The sequence below is a fragment of the Tyto alba genome, unplaced genomic scaffold (genome assembly GCF_018691265.1).
Source record: "Tyto alba isolate M040663 unplaced genomic scaffold, T.alba_DEE_v4.0 Super-Scaffold_40, whole genome shotgun sequence".
NCBI lineage: Eukaryota > Metazoa > Chordata > Aves > Strigiformes > Tytonidae > Tyto > Tyto alba.
The window spans coordinates 49937530-49958222 of NW_024881316.1; the positions used below are offsets into that span (position 1 = coordinate 49937530).

General features: G+C 57.0%; 1 protein-coding gene across 3 annotated transcripts in view; it reads left to right on the forward strand.

Moving 5' to 3' along the window:
- The window catches only part of SCARA5 (scavenger receptor class A member 5), a 44527-nt gene that overhangs the window by 20069 nt on the left and 3765 nt on the right, over positions 1–20693 (forward strand). For all 3 annotated transcript variants that reach the window (XM_042803043.1, XM_042803044.1, XM_042803045.1), the window contains exons 5-8: positions 4024–4104; positions 6427–6525; positions 13933–13980; positions 19546–19740. In XM_042803043.1, coding sequence (XP_042658977.1) covers positions 4024–4104; positions 6427–6525; positions 13933–13980; positions 19546–19740 — 423 coding nt within the window. The remainder of the gene's footprint in view (positions 1–4023; positions 4105–6426; positions 6526–13932; positions 13981–19545; positions 19741–20693) is intronic.

A 20693-nucleotide genomic window follows, 5' to 3' on the forward strand; every position in this document is an offset into this window, starting at 1 on the left:
TGAAGCCACCGAGGAAGGGAACCACCACGGAGCCCAACACCCACGCGCCGTGTTACTCTGATTAACATAAGCAGAAAGCAAAACAAACCCCCTCCCAATGGACCAGCACCTGATTTATCAGTCGCTGCCCTGACACATTCCTGGCATCCCTGATTTCCCTCTCTCCCCATCCCTCCTCCTTTCCTGCTTTCAGTTGGCAGCGATCGGTCATGGATAATTTTAGGAGCCTCGTGCCCGGGTGGTTTTTACCCTGGCTCCAAATGTCCTTGGATGAATCCACCATGCTCCTGGCTGGATTTGCACCAGCAGAGCCAGCCCTGGGCATCCAGAGTCCCCAGGCTCTGGCTTTTGAGGCTGTTTGCTGGTGATGGCAGCTTGGGGAGGTCTCCAGGCTCGTCTCCAGCAGCCGACCATGCCAAGCAGCTCGCGTGCCTCAGAGAGGGCTTGGCTTCACAGCGCAGAGGGGCTCTGGGGTTTAAATAACGGTGTTACCAGGAGGGAGGATGCCCGGGATCCAACGCCCGCCTGGATCCACTCGCACAGCTCACTGGGTGGGATGTGCTGGCTCGCAGCAGGTCTGGCGGGGTGATTGCTACGGTCCCATCTGGCCGTCAGATCCGTGCACGTCATGAAAGTCCTCATCCCGATGGTTTTGGAGGTTTTTTGTTGGTTTTTTTTTTTTTTTTTTTTTTTTTTTTCTCCTCTGCTGATGCGGGGAGCAGCCCAGCCCTGTGCAGGCAGGAGGGTGAAGCAGAGGTGCATCTGGGTTTTCTTTCAGAGTGCAAACCCCAGACACTGTGGGGTGGGGACCAGCTTGGCATGGTGTCTGCAGTGCTGCTCGGCCTCTCCTGACCGCCCCTCCCAGCGCTCCTCCATCCTCCACCCCAGCTGCTCCCAGTGTCCCATCCCGCCAAGCTGTCCCTGGGAATGGGCCCGTCCCTGCTCAGGGAGCTGCCTGGATGTAGCCAAGAGGAGATGTTCTGGTGGCTGATGGACCACAGGGCTCGCTGCTGTGGGAATAGCTCTGAAGGGTGAATGCCAAAACCTAGGAGCCAGCAAACAGGATCAGCCTGATGATCTGCCCATTCCCAAGCCCTTTTTCTAACCCCAGGCACTAGGGAAAGGGAATAAGGGACAACATGTGTCTTTGACTGTGTTCTCCCAGCCTCTAGCTCTTACGGAGCAGATGAGATTGCCTGTTGCCCATGGTCATCCTCCATGAAGCTTAGTTCCCTTCTTAGCCTGTCCATGCCCTTGACCGCTCCGATGTCCTGTAGGACCGTTTTCTGAGATGGGAGATGAGATGAGATGAGATGAGATGAGATGAGATGAGATGAGATGAGATGAGATGAGATGAGATGAGATGAGTGAGATGAGATGAGATGAGATGAGATGAGATGAGATGAGATGATGAGTTGAGATGCGATGACCCAGTGGCAGAGGACTGGGGGGGCTGCACTGTAGCAGCTGATTTTGTGGAGGAAGGGCAGCTCCCACCCCATCCCAGCGAGAGGTGCCCCAAGCAGGCAGCTCCCATGTCCCTTCCAGGGTTAACAGAGCTGAGCTGGGGCCCTAGTGTGGATTATTTCCCAGTGTGCCCATAAAACTGGAGCAGGTGGAAGTTGTCGGAGCTGCCCCCCGTGCAGGGGACCTCAGCCGAGCCGTGCTGGAGCTGGCGTGGGGGAAGCAAGACATTTTTGTGTCAGCAGTAGTTTTGCTCCGGTGCCATTGGTGTGGGACCCCTTCTCTTTGGAGAGGGTGCTTAGGGCAGAGTCAGGGTGACGAAAGGGGAGACCTTTCCTTGGTGGCTCCCACCACAGGTGTTGCCAGGGTTGCTCTCAGTTTTGCTCGCGGTGGGAAAGCATCTGTTTTATTTAAGCAAATGGTTTTCAGCAGCCCAAGCTTTGCTCTGCTGGGGTGCAGCAGGGGAGGGAAGAACTTGACCCAAACCCAGGAGCATGGCTGGGTCACGGAGTTTCCACTGCTCCTTCTGGGACAACTGGGATATTTGGGCAGGAGATGTGCTGGTAGAAATACTCCTTTGCCTTGACACTCCCACTGCTACGCATCAAACTCCCCGTCACCTCTATAAAGACACGGATCTCTGGCAGACGCTGCTTTCTGTAATGCCCTGTAGGCTGAAATCGATGGTATCAACGTATTTTAATTCTTTACTTCTACATTCTCCACTAATTCTGTATTCCAGAAGGGGTTGGATGATACGGGGCGACTTAAACATACCCATATTATTCCACTTTAACAAGCTGGCATGACTTGACCTCCCTCTTGCTCTTTTGGGGCACTAAAAATCAATGACTGTACCGAACACTGTTTATGCAATCAGGTGCTTCCTACTGCTTGTTTATTTGCCCATCTATTCATTTTTTTCAAGCTCCAGCAGGCAAGTAAGCGGATTTAAGGACATGTAGTTTTACGCAGAGGGTGGCGAGACACCAGACCAGGTTACCCATCCTTGGAAGGGTTCAAGGCCACGTTGGACGGGGCTTGGAGCGCCCTGGTCTAGTTGAAGATGTCCCTGCTCGTGGCTGGGGGGTTGGCACTAGGTGACCTTTAGAGCTCCCACTCAAACCAGCCCGTGATTCTGTGATGGAATTGGCTGTTGCGTAACACCCTTCTTTGATGCTACGGGGAGGAAAACTCTTGCACCGGCCATCGCAGGACCTTCCCGCGGCGCACACGTCGCCTGGCTCCTGCCCCACGTCCCCCCTCCGAAGCAGCTCTTGAATGTTTCTGGACCTTCTCCATCACAGACAACTCTGCCTCTCCCCAGGCAGGCAGCATCCCTGCTGCTCCTGGTTCCTCTTGTTCCTCACCCCAAAAATGCCTCCTCATTGTACTCAGCTCTCCCGGGCGTCCATTGTTCTTTGCATCCTTTTGTTTTGCCAGCTGAGAACAGGAGACGCGTCCCCAGGGTCTGGGGTCCATCCCCACGTCCCCTCAGCACCCGGAGATGTGCATCACGCAGGGAAGAGGAAACCCAGGGCAAATTAATGCAATATCTCCCCATAGTCCTTTCCCAGCCCTTGACTCTCTCCAGCTTGGGACGTTTCCTGAGCTTGCTGCGGTTCATCTTCTCCAGAACCCACTTCTTTCTGCATATTTGCACATCCTAATTACTCATTCATTAGGACTGCTGAACATCCCCCTTCCTCCTCTCCTGATCGTTTCGCATTACCATGTCGCCTGTAGCCCTGGCTGGTTGTTTGCTTTCTGCACAACTGTAAGATTATGGCTTTTGAGGTTTCTAGGAAAACAGTGTTTAATAGTTTCCAATTATCGTCCTGGCTTGGTAGGACAAAGACAAAATGACCCCTCCAGGCCTCTCTCTGCCCTATTTTCTATCATTCTATGAGTCTTTTTTTTTTTTTTTTTTTTTTCTTTTCTGTTCAGATTCTTTCTTCCAATTGATTTAGCTCATAATTGTTTTCAGCTTTGCAGACTTGGCCCTTTGCAGGCTGAGGAATATAACTCTATTACGGGGTTGGACCCTCTGCTCGCTCGCAAGAACTTACACCAAAAAGCAATCACTGATGGCCAGTCCCTGATGGGATCAGTGATGCAAATCCTCTCCTGAAGCTTCATCTCAGTATTTCCAAAATGCATTTATTTTTAAAAATTTTTTTGAGACTTTTTTTTTTTTTTTTTAAAACATTATTTAATTGGAGATGTCACAACTTTTGGTCCAAAGGAAATTCCGGGAGGCTGGAATAGAGTCACCCTCAAGGTGGAACCACAGGAGCTGCAAGGGGAAGTTTTCTGGCGCACGAGACAGGTTGACAGAGTCGTGTTCGGCCTTTAAAATCCACGGAGCATGGAAGAAGGCTGCTGGCAAGCTCCCTCACTGCCACTTTGCTCCTGTCTGCAGGGGTCTGCGTTTATTAGAGGTCCCCCGGACACCTGATGAACCACAGTGGCTGGTGAAAGGGTGGGTGGGTGCGTGGACACACGCGTCCGCTGCACGGCTGCAAAGCTGGCCACACTCCAACGCCTGTTGTGTTTCAGGGCCACCAGGACCCAAAGGAGACCAAGGCAACGAAGGGATGGAGGGTGAACCTGGGCTTCCCGGCCTGCCTGGGCTGCGAGGTAAGCAACACCACTCCCAGGGTGCCCAGAATTCTGCAGGGCTTCACCCAAAGTCCCATAGGGTCAACGAGACACCTCCTGGTGACTTCCCAACCTGTCCCTTGGGACCTCGCTGGCTCTGCACGAGTCTTGAGGAACCAGGGGATTAACCTGCTGCCCCATCTCCTGCCAGACTGCCAGTCTTTTGGGGCAAAAAGTCTTTCTCATCTCCCAGCGGGGGGCCAGGACAGCGAGAGCTGCAAGGGTCCGTCACCTGCAGGTTGATGTCCCCAGACCCCTTTGACGCAGCCAAAGGTTTGGGCAAGGGTTGGCCAGCAACCCCGTGCTCGCTAAAAGCAAACCCATGCAAGGCATTAGGGCTGCCCCCCCGCCCTCGCCTCTGCCACCTGCACCCCCCCCAGCAGCACATGGGGACCCGGCGTGGGGTCCCTCCAGCCTGGCAGAGGGGACTCGGCCACCGGCTGCAGCTCTCAGGCTTTTCATAGGATACATTTTTCAGTGTCAGGAATGCCAGTATTTTCCCCTTCTTAATTCCAACCATTGTTTTTGAGAGAAATTCAATTAAAAAAAAAAAAAAAAACAAACAAAAAAACAACAAAACAAAACAACAGAAGACACCCCCCCTCCATGAGAAACAGGGCTCAGCTTGAGCCTGTTTCTAATTTTAAGCCAAACCTAGAAATACTGGCTTTGCATCCAAGAGCCAGGGATGGCTCAGAGGTGATGGAGGAGCCCCTTTGGGGAGGACTTTCTGTCCCCAAGAGGTTCTTTCCTATTGAGGTGACAGGACCCATCCTACCTGGAGCACGGACCTCCTTCTCCATCCCAGAAGACGCCCAGCCCTGGCTTCACCTTGCCTGCTGAAGCCACGACTGTAGCACTATCAGTGTCAGAGGCAGGTTCAGCGCCGCGGCCCCGTGCAGCTGAGCTGCCAGTACTGGGCTGGGCTTAAAAATTCCTATTTTGGTACCCCGTTTCCCCCCCCGCTCCCCGGCGGGCAGCAGGACCAGCCAAGTTAGGCAGAGCCAGCCTGGAAACCCGATCGCTCTCTGAAAGCCCTTCTCAGCGCTGGCTGCCCGTGCTCCTTTCACCGACGGCTGTATTTTTTTGCGTTGACAGATTCATGGCTGTTTTTCTTGGGTGTAACAAGCATCAGAAATATATCATCTGGCTTCTTTCCTTTTTTTTTTTTTTTTTTTTTTTCCCCCCCCCCTTTTTTTTTTTTTTTTTTTAATTTTTTTGTTTAAACAGAAAACCAAAACAATCTCTGGAGGCTTCACCTTCAGGAAGAGTTGCTGAAAGGGTCACTATTTTCAGGTCTTTCTCTGTTTTGATTTCTCTGGTGCTTCTCTGGATGCGGTCCCAGCACCAGCCCTTTGGGTATGGGTAGCTCAGGTTCAGGTGCAGCCAGGCGTTGTAAAGCACCCCTGGTAAATCCCCTTTTTCACAGCGGATCTCCCATCCTGCCTCTACCTCAGTCCCTCTACCCAAATCCATAGCCAGGTCCTGACACGCTGCAGCGTCCCCCGGGAGGGAGGCGAGGTGGTGGCCAGACACAACAGGGAAAGAGTTAAGCCCCAGACCATGTCCACTGGAGCTGACGCCTAAATTCCTCCTGGCGGCTTTTTTTTTTCCCCTCTTAAACCAGAGGAAAATATTGACCAAGTTTGGAAAAGCCCAGCCCAGGAGGGGTGGAAGGTGCAGCGCCCAGGGAATCCAGGGCTCCCACCAGACCACCCCCACGTCCCACCAGAGTCCATCCCCAGCCCAGGGGTCCATCCCCTTGCTGGCCCATGTGGGTGGAGGTCACCTCTGGGCTTGGAGGTGTCCCCTACAAAGGGTCCCCAAGCTCTCAGACTAAGCTTTCCTACTCCCGGAGGTGAGGGGTGCTCGGGTAAGGGGTTTTAATCCAACCCTTTCTCCAACAAATAGAAAACCCACCCGGTCAGCACGCGTGGGTGCAAGGGACCTGCAGCTCATGATGGCCCCACCGTGTCCTCGGCGTCTCTTCCTCCTTGCTCTCCAGTTTTGCAGCCCAGTTACCTTAATCTGAGCCTTAAGATGCTCAGAGCTGCGTTAGCACCAGCCTGTCCCTGGGTTAAATCTGTCCGGTATCCAGGGGCAGGTGCAGGAGGAGAGGATGGGCTGGACTCTCGGGTGTCTCCTGATGGTCCCCAACTCCTGGCAAAGGACCCGAGACCACCTGGCACGTCTGCTGGCAAGCAGGACACGTGCGTGTGGGTGCGTGTGTGCGTGCGCACGGCTGGTTTGTGGAGGTCTCTGCTACGACGAGGTCACTTTGCGCCTCTGTCCTCGCTCCAGGGCTACCCGGGGAGAGAGGGCCACCAGGACCACGTGGCTTGAAAGGGGACCAAGGAGACCTCGGCCCTCCAGGTCCAGTGGGGATGCGGGGATTCAAAGGTAAGGACCAGCCTCTGTGCGTGCTCCCGGGTGGGTCGTGGGGTCTGGGTGGGCTTGTTGGGCAACAAACCGGCTCTGGAGACCACTGGGACGAGGGGCCGAGACACCGGTCATGGGTGTGTGAGCGGCTGGGGACCCACCTGGAGATCCTGGTGGGGGGGGGGGGAGAGGAAAATCGCGCTGAGCTGGGAGCGTGCAGCTGAGCGACCTCTGCGCTGAGACCTTTCCACCAAGGCACGGCGGCGGAGAGGGTCCCGGGATCGGAGGGGGAAGGGCAAACCAGTTGAGTTTGCAGTCCCGCCTGCACCGAGCCCGAGCCCCGAGCCCCGTGAGGACCTGCCGGGCTGCCCGCCCACGCTTGGCTCCGGCGGGGCTTGAGGAATAGCCTCGTGTTTGTTTTCTGGTGACACTTCCCTGGCTCGCTGTGGTTTTGAAGCATCTCGCCGCACCCCGGCTAAAAGCAGGGAGAAGCTGTGGGCGTAGGAAGTGGCCACGCACCTATTGAGCAGGACCGATTTGTCCCGGGAGACCTTTTGTAAGAAAGCAGGATGGTGAATCCCAAAACGTGCTCTTTCTGCCTCAAATTGCCTTGTGGGCAGGGGGGGAAGGCAGGAAGAGCCCAGCCCGAGGCAGACCCACCACCCTGGGCTGAGCTGCCCTGCCTGCAACCCACCCTGCTCTCCAGTGGCCAAAGTGGTGTGTTCCCCCCCATCTCACGCTTGTGGGTGATGTTGACGTGGGACATGGCCACGCTGGCCACCAGGAACCGGGGCCATGCCCACGGACCGGTGGCTGGATCTGGAAAATGCCCGGAGCCCTGCAGGCAGCTCTCCAGGCACGGGGAGGTTGCTGTCCCTTCTTCCAGAGGTCCCGTGAGTTATTTGTCTTGCAAGCTCTCTCTTTCGTGCAGCGAGCTCCTTGGGTGAACTGCAGGTGGGAAAGCGGAAGGAAAATGTCCTATTTTAAATCTCTTCTCTCTCCTCTGTCTGCAAACTTGGCCTCAAACCATGAGCTGGCCGGAGTTGGCATCCAGTTTGCTTCTATGTCCTCCAAAGTGCTGGTCGTCGCGGGGGGCAAGGGCTGGGGTGAGACCCCCGTGTCGTGTCTGGTGGCCCATTCTTCATGTGCGGTAGCCACAGCAGTGGCCACTTCCTGTACCTTTCATGCCACCAGCAAGCCCCTTCTAGCCTAGGGCCAGGAGCACGTCTTCCATCCCTTCTCCACTTTGTGGTGTCTTTAGGAGAAGGCCCTTTCCTAGGGACATGCCATCTTCTTCCCAGTGCCAGTGCCTCCCAGTGCAGCCCCATAAAGCTCTAGGTCCAGTTAGGCTGGAGATGCAGGAGATGAGATGCTGCCAGTGGCCTCCCTCTGTAGGGAGGGAGCAGCATGAAGCTCCCAGGGCTGACAGCCCAAGGCAAGAAGGTCTCCTGCGGGATTAGCACCCACCTGGCTCCTCTTTCCCTCGAGCCATCGCTGCTGTCACCACCCACCCTACTGAAACGGTGGTTCCATTCATCCCACCGCTCTCCCAGTCGCCCCGGTCCAGGCACCTCCTGGGGCCTGCTAGCTGCTGGAGATGGCTTTTCCAGGCCACGTGGCCGGCTAGTGATATTTATGCAGTGCTGTGTAGTCTTGAAGGACGCTGCTGGGTGCTCTTTCCATCGCCCCGTCCCATCTAACTGGAAGCACAGGGCTGATGTGGATGGGACAAGTCTCCATCCTCCCACCAAGGCAGAGGCTGCCAGTGGGGTGCAGAGCCCTGCGTGCTGCAAGAATAAAGAAAACAGCATTTCATGCTTGCTTTCCAGCGCTGCCTCTTGGTTTTGTTGGAGGTAACTCTGGCCTGCAGGACTGCAATATCCTCTTGTGGGGGTGCAGGACTTTGTCTGAGCTGCGGGGTGAAAATTCCTGGTCTGATGCTGCAGGAGGTCAAACTAACCCCCCGGGCCCATCCCTGGCACGAGCCCCGCGAAGGGATGGGGGGCTAACGCGAAGGAGACATCGGCGCCGAGATGTTCCTGGCAGCACATCAAACGCTGAGGTCCGCCAACCGAAACCACAACACGCTTCGGGACTGCCATTTCCTTTCCTTCCCCGGAGCAGAGGAAAGTGGGCTTTTCTCACTGGCCAGTGCCAAGCCCTCATTAGACAAGCAAATTATCCCAAAGAGCCTGGGCCGGTTGAACTGGGCTTCAGTGGAGGACCGAGCCCTGATGCCGGATTTGTTCTGCAAAGCGCATCCCCAGGGGACGTGTCCTGTCTGGAGGGAGGACGTCGAGGGGCTCCTGCGTCAGGTTGCCACCCCTGAGACGGAGATGTGAATAGCTGCTGCGCTGGGTCGGTGCTGAGATGTGTTAACAGACCCCGTGGTGGGCAGCACAGCCCCAGCACGGAGCTCTCTGGAGATACAACGCCGAGGATGAAGCCTTTCTCCAGCGCTTACCAGCCCGGGAGGTGATGGAGACCACTCTCCTTCAGGGGAGAGCCGTGGCCGCGCTGTAGTAGTAGATCATCAGCCCCCCCAACAGCCTGGGGACCCTTCCCCGAAGCCGGTCTGCATCTCGAGCCCCCTTGCTCGGGGAGAGGAAGCACTTCTGCTCGTGGTTTTGGAAGGTGATGGGTTGGACGGCATGCCAAAAGGTCAGCAGATCTTTGCCATGCGGTGCGTTGCTTCTAGCTGTCGTCCTTTCACTGGTGTCGAGTAATCCCTGTATCTGAGGAGGCCTCTTGGCTTGAAGAAAAGTAATTAAAGAGGGTATAGAGAAAGAGTATGAGAAATTATGGTTGGCGGTGGGAGGAAATAAGGAGAAGATTTCATCTATATGGGACCCGAGTATGGTCATGGTGACCACGGAAGTGTTGGGCGAAGTAGATCTATATTCAGAATGGGAAAGGCCCCCTCCTAAGACCATATTGGCGTAAGCAAGAATTTATAAAGTGGCCCAAGTTAGCTTCCCAGGGCCGTGGGATTACCAACTTTGAGAGGGATAAGATCACTAACAGCTGGCTAGAAAGATGTAGGGGCGTTCCTCAGAGAGAGATTGTCACCGCTATACAACTATGGGCCAGCGTCCTGTATCTGAGGAGGCCTCTTGGCTTGAAGAAGGTTCAGCTGTCTCCAGGGCTCTACCAGCCGTGGCCTTGACGCACTCCCTTCCTCGTGCATTTCTTGGAGGCATCCTTTGTTTGGGGTGAGGCCGACTCCCCGGCACCAAAGCCATCAGGTGTTCCCCTCGGGGGGGATGGACCACTCCCAGACCCCACCAGAGCCCATCGCCAGCCATGGGGACCCCCCCCCCCCACCTCTCCCCGCTGGCCCATGTGGATGGAGGTCACCTCCAGGGCTTGGACGTGCCCCCTACGAAGGGAGCCCCAAACTACAGCCCCTCCTTCCCACCTCCCGGAGGTCAGGGGTGCTCAGATAAGGGGGTTTCACCCAACCCTTCGTCCAATAAATAGCGAACCATGCTGGCAGCAAGCACTGAATTTCTACGGTTTATGGGATTCTCTGAAATTTATAGGAAACAGACAGTGAGCCAGGCAACGGTCCAAACCTGGGCTTTAAGGAAGGGCCTGTTTTTCTGCAGCGCTAGTCTTACACATCTATAATGATTTTATTCTGAGCACTGAAGAGCTTTCTGTTCCCCGGAAAATGCAGCCTGCCCTGGGGCAGGGGGTATCTGGGGCGGATGAGCCCCCTCATCAAAAATCCCAGGTCAAACCATCTCACAGAGATGGTCTGACCGGGTTGAGGGACAGCTTCTCCTCTCCACAGCAGTCCTGAGTGTTTTTCCCTTGTCGGTATTTTCCTATCCTTGATGCATTTTCCCTCAAAATTACCCCAGTGGAGTATTATTTTCCTCGCTTCCAAATGGGGAAAATTATTCTGGAAAGTGAGTATACATCAGTCTTCCTCACTCTCCCGTGGAGAACGTCATGCAGGGAACACATTCAGGAGGAAACGGATGAGCCAAAGTGGAGATTGCTAATTTATAGGTAAATTCGAGGCGATAAGAGAAGTCCCCTTCCAAAACAGCACATGTAAGCAAGGAGGAGGTTTTGGGCACGTTGCTGAGGGCAGAACGTTCCTGCCTGTGAAGATGGGGGTTTGGGAGCTTCTCCCGGGGCTTGCTCCACGGCGGTCCACCTCACCTCACCTCACCCTGCAGACTCAGGAGCTCTTTCCACAAGCCTCCAGTGATGTCCTCTCACACGGGCTTTGCAGGTTTTGTGCCCTCCCTCTCTCAGCAACGGCGATTTTTGGAGCAGAGGTGAGGCCCGGGAGCAGGATGGGGCCCGAGCTTCTGCCGTGAGGAGAGCGGAGGGTCACTCGTCATGGCATCTGTGCCAAAATTGTGTGCACAGTCCAGAAGAACCAGACTGAGCCGTGCTGGTTCATCTACAGTGGGAAACGGCTGAGCAAGACCTTGACACTCCTTGGGTGAAGGCACCAGGCAGGACCTTCTGGGAGGACCAGTGGTGATGCCACAAGGGGCTCTCCTCAACTCGTGGGCTCTGTCCCAGCACCGAGGCTTTCTCCTTTCCAGCTCTCAGGGGCTTTGTCCCCAACTAGGGATGCTCTCCAGCCCTGGCACCTCAGGGAGCTGGGCTTGACCCCAGGGTGAAGTCAACAAGCTGTCCCACTGAAAGGGTTGTCCTCTCCGCTCACCGGAGACCTTCGGTGGAGAAAAGAGAGATGGGAAGAAGGGAAAAGGAGGAAAGAAGGAAAAAAGCCTTCCAGGAGAGCAAGGAAATGAAGGTGTTTGGAGGACTGCATGGGAAAGCCAAGGTGGATGGGAAAGGGTAAGTCAGGGGGGAGGGGATGTGTTTTATAGCACCCTTGTGAATCTGTTGGCATCGTCCATAAAGTGATTCTTTCTTTTAAAGGGTCTTTCCACTGCTAGATGTATATGAGCTAAAAAAAAAAAAAAAACCAAAACCAAAACAACAACAAAAAAAAAGCCGAAACCCAAACAACTCAGCTTAAACCGAAGGCAGTAGCACAGGTTGGGGATGGGGAGCAGCACACCCAGAACGGTGAGCTTTTGGTTAGAGCCACTGACCCATCCCGAAGCAGCATCGGCTCCAGCGAGGGGCTGTTCCCAACCGTGTTTGGGATGGGTCCAGCCACAAACCCCTTTGCGCCAGCTCCTCCTTCCCCATCCGTAACCAGTTCCTCACGACCCCCCTGGCCTCGTTTTTAAGAGCTCAGCATCCTTAAGCTGAGCCCACCTCCTGCTTTTTGGAGAGCCGGGGGGGCGCTCCGTTGCCTGAGGACACCCACACCAGGGCTCCCCGGCGCAAATCCGACCCCCCTGCCTTGAGCAGGGACACCCCCAACTCGACTGGGTCCCTCCCAGCCCCGTCCAGCCTGGCCTTGAACCCTTCCAAGGGATGGGGCAGCCACAGCTGCTCTGGGCACCCTGTTCCTCTTTCAGCACTGCAGTATAGCTTCAATTTGTGCTGATTATTTTTTTTTTTTTTTTTTTTTTTTGCCTGGGCCTTTTTCTTAAGGGTTTCTAACCGTTTCTGATGGTTGAGGTCTCCCATCGTTAGAGCATTTCCTTCCCCTCCAGCATCTCTGAAGTCCCCAACGTGTCCCGGTTGCTGTCACCTCCCTGAAACCAGCAACAATACAGCTGAGTTATTCACTCCAGGGGTTTCATCCCACAGTGTTTCTGCCCAGCACAGCTGATATATTCCTGTCCCTCGAGCTCCACCTTTCCACCTTACGCCTCTCCCCATCATTCCTATAGGATGCTCTATAGGATGCAGCCCGGACCCTACAGGGAAAGCACTTCTGCTCCAGAAGAGCCAGATTTTTGAGGACAAACACATAAGAACCGTAACTGTCGCTTTCCAACCCCTTTTCTTCTGGGCTGAGGAGGGAAGGTGGTGGAGAGCACGGGCTGCTCCGGCATCCCAGCACCATCACGTGCTGGCGAGCAGCATCTCTGGCCCCTCTCCTGCTCCTCGGGGGGGGGTGGGTGGTGGTGGTGGGGGTTTGTCATCTGGTTCCCATCAGCGGGGCAGGCTGCCGGCAGCTTTCCTCCATCTGACACAGCTGCGGCTGCCCCCGGGGAGCAATCTCGCCTTCCCTCCAAGTTAAAGGGCAAGAATTTCCTGCACGCTTTTTTTTTTTTTTTTTTTTTTTTTAATTATTATTCTTATTCTTTTTTATAAGAAATTTCTGAGTGTGTATCTGTGTGTTGTTTGTTGTTCTTACGCGGAGACAAAAGAGGGGGATATGTCCAAGCGGGGCTGGGGCTCGCCCGGCGCATCGCTGGCGGCCCCTTCCCCTTCGCAGCCTCGGGGCAAAGCCAGGAGCAGCAAAGCCAAGCCCACAGCCTCACTCAGGACGGTGTTTTCAGCGGTGCTCCACGGGAAAACGCGGCTGGTGCCTGCCAGGAGCAAAGCCAGAGCACAGGCAGGGGTGAAGGGCGGTGGTGGGGTGCAGGCAGAGGCAGCCCGTGCTCGCGAGCTGCGGGGACAGCCAAGCCGTGACACGGAGAATTACTGAGCTCGTTATTTGTATCTGGAAATAGGAGTGGTTTTGAAGGCGGCCTGTTTACCCAGCTGCTCTGAACCCCCCCCCACGCCCCAGCAGCATCACTTCTCGACGCATGTAGGGTCTGGGTTCAGCAAATCCGCTCGTGAGGAGGTAGCGGCTGGGCGCGGGAAGGGTCGATGCTCCGTGGAGGCTGTGGGAAGCCACGTCCCCATCCCTGACCTCTGCAAAATGAAGCATTTTTAGCCCTAAACAGGAGGTTTCAGCCCCAGAGTCAGGGGTTTGCTTTCCTTTATTCCTGCTTTGCTGCTGCCCTGGCTGCTCAGGCTCGGGGGGGTAGCAGAGTGGGCGGATGCTTCGAGGGACCACCAGCCCTCCATCCGCTGCAGGACACACACCCTAGGAGGATTTTTGGGGGGGTTCCCCATCCTCTCGTCCTTCCCTTGCACCCGGAGCAGGGGATGCGGCGCCCCAACCCCCCCCCCCCCCCCCCACTGAGGGGGTACCCAGGGCAGGGCCCTCCCCCCGCCAAGATGCAGAGGGAAAGAGCCACTTTGGGCATGAAATACAAACACACGGAGCGCGGGGAGCCCCAGGCGGGATAAACACGGCACGAAGTTGTGTTTTCCCAGGGCTGGGTGGGTTTTGCCTTGAAAAAGAGGCATCCCAGGAGAAGGCAGGGGAGCGAGAAGGTGGATCCCATCGCCATGCAGCACGGCTCAGGGCGGGGGGGCCGCCAAATCACTTGCTGCTTCGTGCCTCAGTTTCCCCAAACTTCTAAAGCCCTCCAAGAGCTACAGACGCACAGCGTTACCTAAGAGCAGGATATCCATGGAAGAACCTGATTTTAGCAAAATTTATGCCCTGTGCTCTTTTTTTTTTTTTTTTTTTTTCCCCAGGTGACCGAGGCCCAAAAGGAGAGAAAGGGGACCGAGGCGGCGGCATGGGTAAGCGCTTGCTCGTGGTTGTCTCCCCGGTGCTCTGGGCATGGTTTTGATGATGTTTGAGGGGTTAAGAGCCTGCGAGGGGGAATGGTTGCTGCAAAGCAGGCAGGAAAGCAGCAGTGGCCCAGGACAAGGTTGCTGAGCCCCGTGCTTGGGGGTTTTTGGGGTTTTCCTGCCTGAGCGAGCAGGAGTTGAAGCAGCGGGGAGGTGGGAGAGATGTCGGCAGCGTGCAAGGACCAAGGGTGCTCAAGGAAAGTGGAAGCACCTTGCTCTGCAGCCCCAGGAGCCCTCGGCGTGCCGAGACCCCAGCCAGGCCCTTGGGGCTGGATTGAGGATGCCCAAACCCAGGTTGGGACTTTCTGCTCCCCGCTTTGTCCCGCGGAACAAACAGGAGGGAGGCACCTGGGCCACGCCGTGCTGCCGGCCGTGGCCGTGCCCAGCAGCCCTGCCCTTGCTTTGGGATCTCCTTGGGGGCCAAGGCCAGCACGTGCCCAGCGGTCCCTGGCGTTGGTGTTCTGGGCTGGCAAGCCAATAAATGCCAGAGGAGAAGCCCAGGGCAGGATCCTGCTCACCCTCCGCTGAGCTACGGCTATGCCGTGCAAGGAGATTGTCCCTGAGACCCCTGGAGATGCTGGTGGTTTCCTCCAAGCTTTGGACATCCCTCCTGCCACCCCAGGGACATCCCTCCTTGGAGACATCCCTCCTGTGTCCTTGGGGACATCCCTCCTGCCTCCCCAGGGACTTCGCTCCTAACTCCTTGGAGACATCCCTCCTTGGGGACGTCCCTCCTGCCACCCCAGGGGCATCCCTCCTTGGAGACATCCCTCCTGTGTCCTTGGGGACAACCCTCCTGCCTCCCCAGGGACATCCCTCCTTGAGGACATCCCTCCTGTGTCCTTGGGGACATCCCTCCTGCCACCCCAGGGACATCTCTCCTGCCTCCTTGGAGACATCCCTCCTTGGGGACATCCCTCCCATGTCCTTGGGGACATCCCTCCTTCCTCCCCAGGGACATCCCTCCTTGGGGACATCCCTCCTTCCTCCCCAGGGACATCCCTCCTTGGGGACATCCCTCCTGCCGCCCCAGGGGCATCTCTCCTGCCTCCTTGGGGACATCCCTCCTGTGTCCTTGGGGACATCCCTCCTGTGTCCCCAGGGACATCCCTCCTGTGTCCTTAGGGTCATCCCTCCTTGGGGACATCCTTCCTGTGTCCTTGGGGACATCCCTCCTTGAGGACATCCCTCCTGTGTCCTTGGGGACATCCCTCCTGTGTCCCCAGGGACATCCCTCCTGTGTCCTTGGGGACATCCCTCCTTGGGGACATCCCTCCTGTGTCCTTAGGGTCATCCCTCCTTGGGGACATCCCTCCTGTGTCCTTGGGGACATCCCTCCTGCTTCCCCAGGGACATCCCTCCTTGGGGACATCCATCCTGTGTCCTTGGGGACATCCCTCCTTGGGGACCTCTCTCCTGCCTCCTTGGGGACATCCCTCCTGCCTCAGGCACCCACGCCGGGGCTCCAGGTCCTCGCCACCAGCCCCCACGCCACCCAAACGGTGCCAAGCGAGAGCAAGGGCGCGGCAGGGCGGGGCGGGGAGCGGCAGCAGAGGCACCAGCACCCCAGCAAGGAACCCGGGAGCCCAGCCCCCCTCCAGCCACTCTTTGGTGGGCAAGCGCAGCTGGTTCCCATCCACAAAGTACAAATGGTGGGGGGTACCACTATTTAATTTCCTGGGGTGGACGTACTCCATGGAAACTTGATGCTTGCATCCATATTCCCAAAGCAAAGGGACCGGAGCGGAGCAGGGGCAGCGGGGGGAGGACAGTGGGGAGCCCAGGGAACCAGGGGCAGATGGTCTCCATTACCAGGGGGCAGATGATATCTCAGCCCAGCTGCAAAGAATCAGGCCCTCGTTTTCCCAGTCACTGGGAATTATTGCTCCTCTTTAGCTTTTCCTTGCTTGTTTTGCTGTTTTGAGGGGCTGGGAAGGGGGACGGTGGAGGGGTTTGGAGGCAGTTGCTGCAGCAAAACAAATGCACGTGCACAGGATGATGCTTTGGGGGCTTACTGGGTATGGTGGAGAGGGAAGAGGCCAGGGAGCTGCTCCGAGAAGGACGGGGCCAGGCTACTTTGTGGGCAGGGGGTTGCTGCAGGCAGAGGGCACGGCCGGGATGCTCCCGTGCTGCTCTGCAGCCCGACGAGGTGAACAACCCGCTTGGGTCCCCTGTGCAGCTCCCGATGGCTCCGCCAGCTCGCCGGGGGGTCAGGACCCGAGCGCGGCCCCGACTCCAGCTACAGCTTTTACAGGGTCCCTCCCAGAACTCGTGGGCACCGAAACAGCCCTGGACTGCGCTGGGCTGGGCTGCGGGGCCGTTACAAGCAGCTGGCACTGGTTTGGGAGGAGACTTCTGGGTTTTATTAGCTTTTATTAGCCTTCTAAGCAATGCTTGTCAGAGGCTAAGTGGAAGGGTTGTGGCCAGGGCTTACGTGGCTGAGCTCTGTGGCTTTATTAGCAGCCCTCACCCTGCTGATTAATGGGAACATCCCAGTTGTGCCTGGACCCATGCCCTGATTGCACATCTCTTCCCCTCCTTGGGGAAGCAGTTGTCATCTTCCAGCACGCACAGGCTCTGATGAGCATCCAGCAAAGAGCTGGGGTGAGGACAGACTCGCAGGGGGAGGAATGAGGGCTTTGGGATGAGCAACTGGCTTGGGTTGGAGCTACGGAGCTGGACCTGGGCAGGATGAGCAACCAACAGTGGTGTTGGATATAGGGAGCTGGTCCTGGACCATCAGTCACCTGCCTGGTCTCCAGGCACCAGGGAACGTGGGCAGCTTTGGAGAGGCAGAGCTGGATGGTTTCATGGAGGGGATTATGCTGCTTGAAACCAGGGTGCTCCATACCCCATTTAGCTATCGCTTTCCCCTAAACCATCACAGAGATGAGGTGACAGCACCCAGGGAAGGATCCCCCGGCCCCAGGGTGCTCCGAGGTGCAGGAAGGACAATGCCAAAGCCACGGTGCTCCCCGGAGAGCAGGCAGGCAAGGGGACCCCCCAGGTGCCACCGTGCTGGTGGCCGGGGTCACCAAACGCGTGGAGCCAGGAAGGCGACGCTGCGTGGCTCGCCACCTTGACCTGAGCAGTGGAGAAGTGCTGGAGCCTGGGTTTCCCTGGCTGGGACCCTGGGTTTCCCTGGCCCCATCCTGCTCTCCGCTCGCTCGCCTGGCTGCTCCCTAGCAGGGGACACTGGTGTTGGACCCGGCACAAGGTTGGTTTGGCAAGAGCAGCTCCCCTGGCAGCTCCAGGCAGCGTCCGGAGCTCCGGCGCACGTGTTTGACTCGGAAGAGTCACTTCATGCAGCCCTCAGATGACACCATCCCGGGGGTGAGCCAAGGCAGCTGCCTCGGCGGAGCTGCTCCGTGGCTGGGAAGAGACATCTCAGCCCAAATTGCAAAGACTGGATGTAGAAGAGGGCCGGCAGCATCCCAAACGGGCCTCTCGGCTGAGATGTGATGCCACCCCTCCGGGTCCATGTGCAAAATGTCAGCGAGATGGTTCAGGAACAGCACGAGATGTTTCCTGGCTCCGCCATGGTCCAGATGCTCTGCCCAGATCCAGGAAAACATGCTCAGGGTTTCCAGAGCTCTTCTTGAGCTTGACCCTGAGTAGGTCTTGGAAGTGGGAGATCAGCCAGTGCCGAGGCCAAGCAAGGACTGTGATTTCTGGAGGTCACTGGAAGAGGTGGCCGTGTTCCCACTGGGAGCAAGCCAGGGAAAACCCAGAGCCTGAAACATGCAAAAAAAAAAAAAAAAAAAACCAAAAAACCCAACAACTTTTGTGCAGGTCCCAGCTGGCCAGCAGTGCCAAACCCCATTGCATCTCTGAGCAGCAGGTCCCAAAAGCTGCTCTGGTCTCTAAATGTCCCGTTAACCCTGCATTCCCCAGCCCCGAGAGCCTGGGGCAGGCTGGGACCCTGCTTCACCCACCTTGGCCAACCTCATGGCCACCAGCGTGGTTAGTCAAGATGCCTAAAGAGACCTCAGCCGAGCACAGCTGCCCGTGCCATCCCACCACCACGACGTTAAAGCAGTTGTCGGACCAGTGTCAGATTTTACCCAGCTCTTTGCAGCTCCCTCTGCAGCGGTCACCTCTTGGCGTGGAGACCTTTCAGGTTCATCACTTGAGAAGTTGCCAGGATCCCCGTACCGACAAAATCACAGCAGACAAGAAGGTTTTGTTCCTTTTTGCGTCGCTGGGACTTTGGCGGTGGCCGTGGTTGCCGGGGGTTTGGTGGCAGGGAAGCAGACCACAGCCCCCCGACCCCTTCTGCGCTGGGGACCAGCCTTGGGCGTAGAGGATGAGCTGGAGAGTTGATGGTCGTTGAGGAGGAGACTTCGGTTTGCCTGGAAATGCTTCACGCAGTGATCCAAACCCCATTTATCTTAAAGAATATCGAGCATTTCCAATGGGAACGTGTATTTTGATAGGGGAAAAAAAAAAAAAAAACAAAAAAAAAACACCCAAACCCTGGCTTTGAGAAAAAGGTCTTTAAGTAAAAATCTCCGAGCAGCTGCGATACAACCTTGTTTGGGGGAGCCCAGCTCCGCCCTCAGCTGCTGCCCCAGCCCACGGTGAGTCACGGAGCGAGCCCAGCTGCCTGACAGTGATTTTCTCCATTTGACCCCTTTTTCATCCCAAATAACAGGATTTGTGGCGTGTTCCTTTCACTGGCTTTCCTTGGGCGGGGGTGAAGGAAGAACCGCTGTGGTTTGGCTTCGGTGCTGAGCTCCTCGGTCATTCCCCTGTCAGATAAACCAGCCCCACCACCCCGTGCCTGTCCCCGGCTGAAGGACGAAGGGCGACCACGCCGGTGTCACCTAGAAGGAGGGTGGTGACGGGGGGGGGGAGGAAGGTTGGGCAGGCGCAGAAAGGTGACCGGGAGCAGAGGGAGCAACGCCACCGTGGAGAGGAGGACAAGCCACGTCCTCCCACCCTGATTTGGCATTTTGGACCAACATGAGCCTCCTCTCACCAACCCCTCCAGCGTGAAGCCAGGGTCCACCCGGGCAGCGTGGGCTTGGGCTGGGGTCCCATCTCCAAGCTGGACGAGCCTCCTCATCACCTGCGGTCCCCTTTCGTGGTCCCTTTTGGAAACTCTTTGTGCCCTGGTTTTGCTGGCCTCTCACTCCTCCCATCGGTTGCTCAGATCTCTCTCCTCCTCACAAACCTGAGCTGTCTCCATTTGGTCTCGCCTTGTTGGCTTCAGGACCGATCCTTCCTCGGCGCCTGCAGCCCTTTTAGGCTACAAGCAGGTTTCCCATCTTGGCATGACCAGCGCAAGGCTCAGCCCCCTCCAGCAACCCCCCCTGGGTTTGATGGGATCCCTCCAGCGCCATACCCAACAGCGGTGGGATGTCCCCGGGTCTCCTGGAGGTGCATCACCCACCGCTTTCTGCAGTTGTGTGCATCACGGGGAGGGCACAGGAGGCTATCCAGGGCGGGCAAGGGGCAGCTTTTTGGAGATGCCACCATGCTCCCTCTGACCTCCCTCCCTTTTTCCACCAGCGGCCGCCGAGGAGGGGATGATTCGGCTGGTGAACGGCTCCGGCTCCCACGAGGGACGGGTGGAGGTCTTCTACGACCGGCGTTGGGGCACGGTGTGCGACGACGGCTGGGACAAGAAGGATGGAGACGTGGTGTGCCGGATGCTGGGCTTCCGAGGCGCCGAGGAGGTGTACCGCATGGCCCGCTTTGGCCAAGGTGAGACCCTTCCACCTCTCCCCCCACCTCAGCCCAGCACAGATACCTGGGGCCAGCCCATAAATCAACCAGAGAACCCCCCCCCCCCCCCCAAAAACGAGCCGGGAGGCATTCGTCACGCCCCCGCCGCGAGCAGGAGATGGGCTGCGGTGGCCCGAGAAGCTTCAGTCCGGCCGAGCACCGGTTTGTTCAGCACGGCCAACCCCGGGTGTCTGCAAACATTTTGGCGTTGGCTCGCAGGACGGTGTGCGAGCGCGGCGCTGGCGCTGGCCCAGGCGGCTCCTTCCCCGGCTCCCTCGGGGCGCACGCCCTGCCGCGCGCTGACTCAGCACCCGAGAACCTTCCCGGGGCTTGTTGTTTTCGAACGGACGCTTTGGGTTTTTCAGCCGGACGTGACTTTTGAGATCTATTTTCTCTTTAAAATAACACAAGAAAAAAAGAAAAAAAGAAAAAAAAAAAGCTTTTAAAAACATAGGGGAAATGTCAGGAATGCTTTGGCGAGTGGAAGGGTGGCCTTTAGCCCCAAACCGTTGGGTCGGGGTGTTCCTGCCCAGACCAGCTCCCTTCCCACGTAGGCTTTTTAACTCCTTGAGTTGCCTTTTCTCCGACTGCTTGGGGCTGCCAAGGGGAAAATGGATCCCGAAAGCAAGTAGCCACCACAGCCATCATCTAGCCATGACCGTGCCGGTTGACAGACCCGCTCTGAGTGCAGCTGGATCCCTCCAAGAGTTGGTGTCCTTCCCCTCAGAGCTTGTTACACCACTATTGCCTTGGCTACACCGGTGTTTCTTCCCCCTGTCTCTCACCCTGGTCATCTACCACCACCCTAAGCCGGTAGAGCCACTTGGGCTCCTGACACACCGTCGTCCAGAGCCTGTGTTGGGGCTTGGGCTTGACTTGAGTTGTCCCAGCTGGGAAGAGCTGCCGCTCCTCCTCTTGTGACCCCTTCGGCA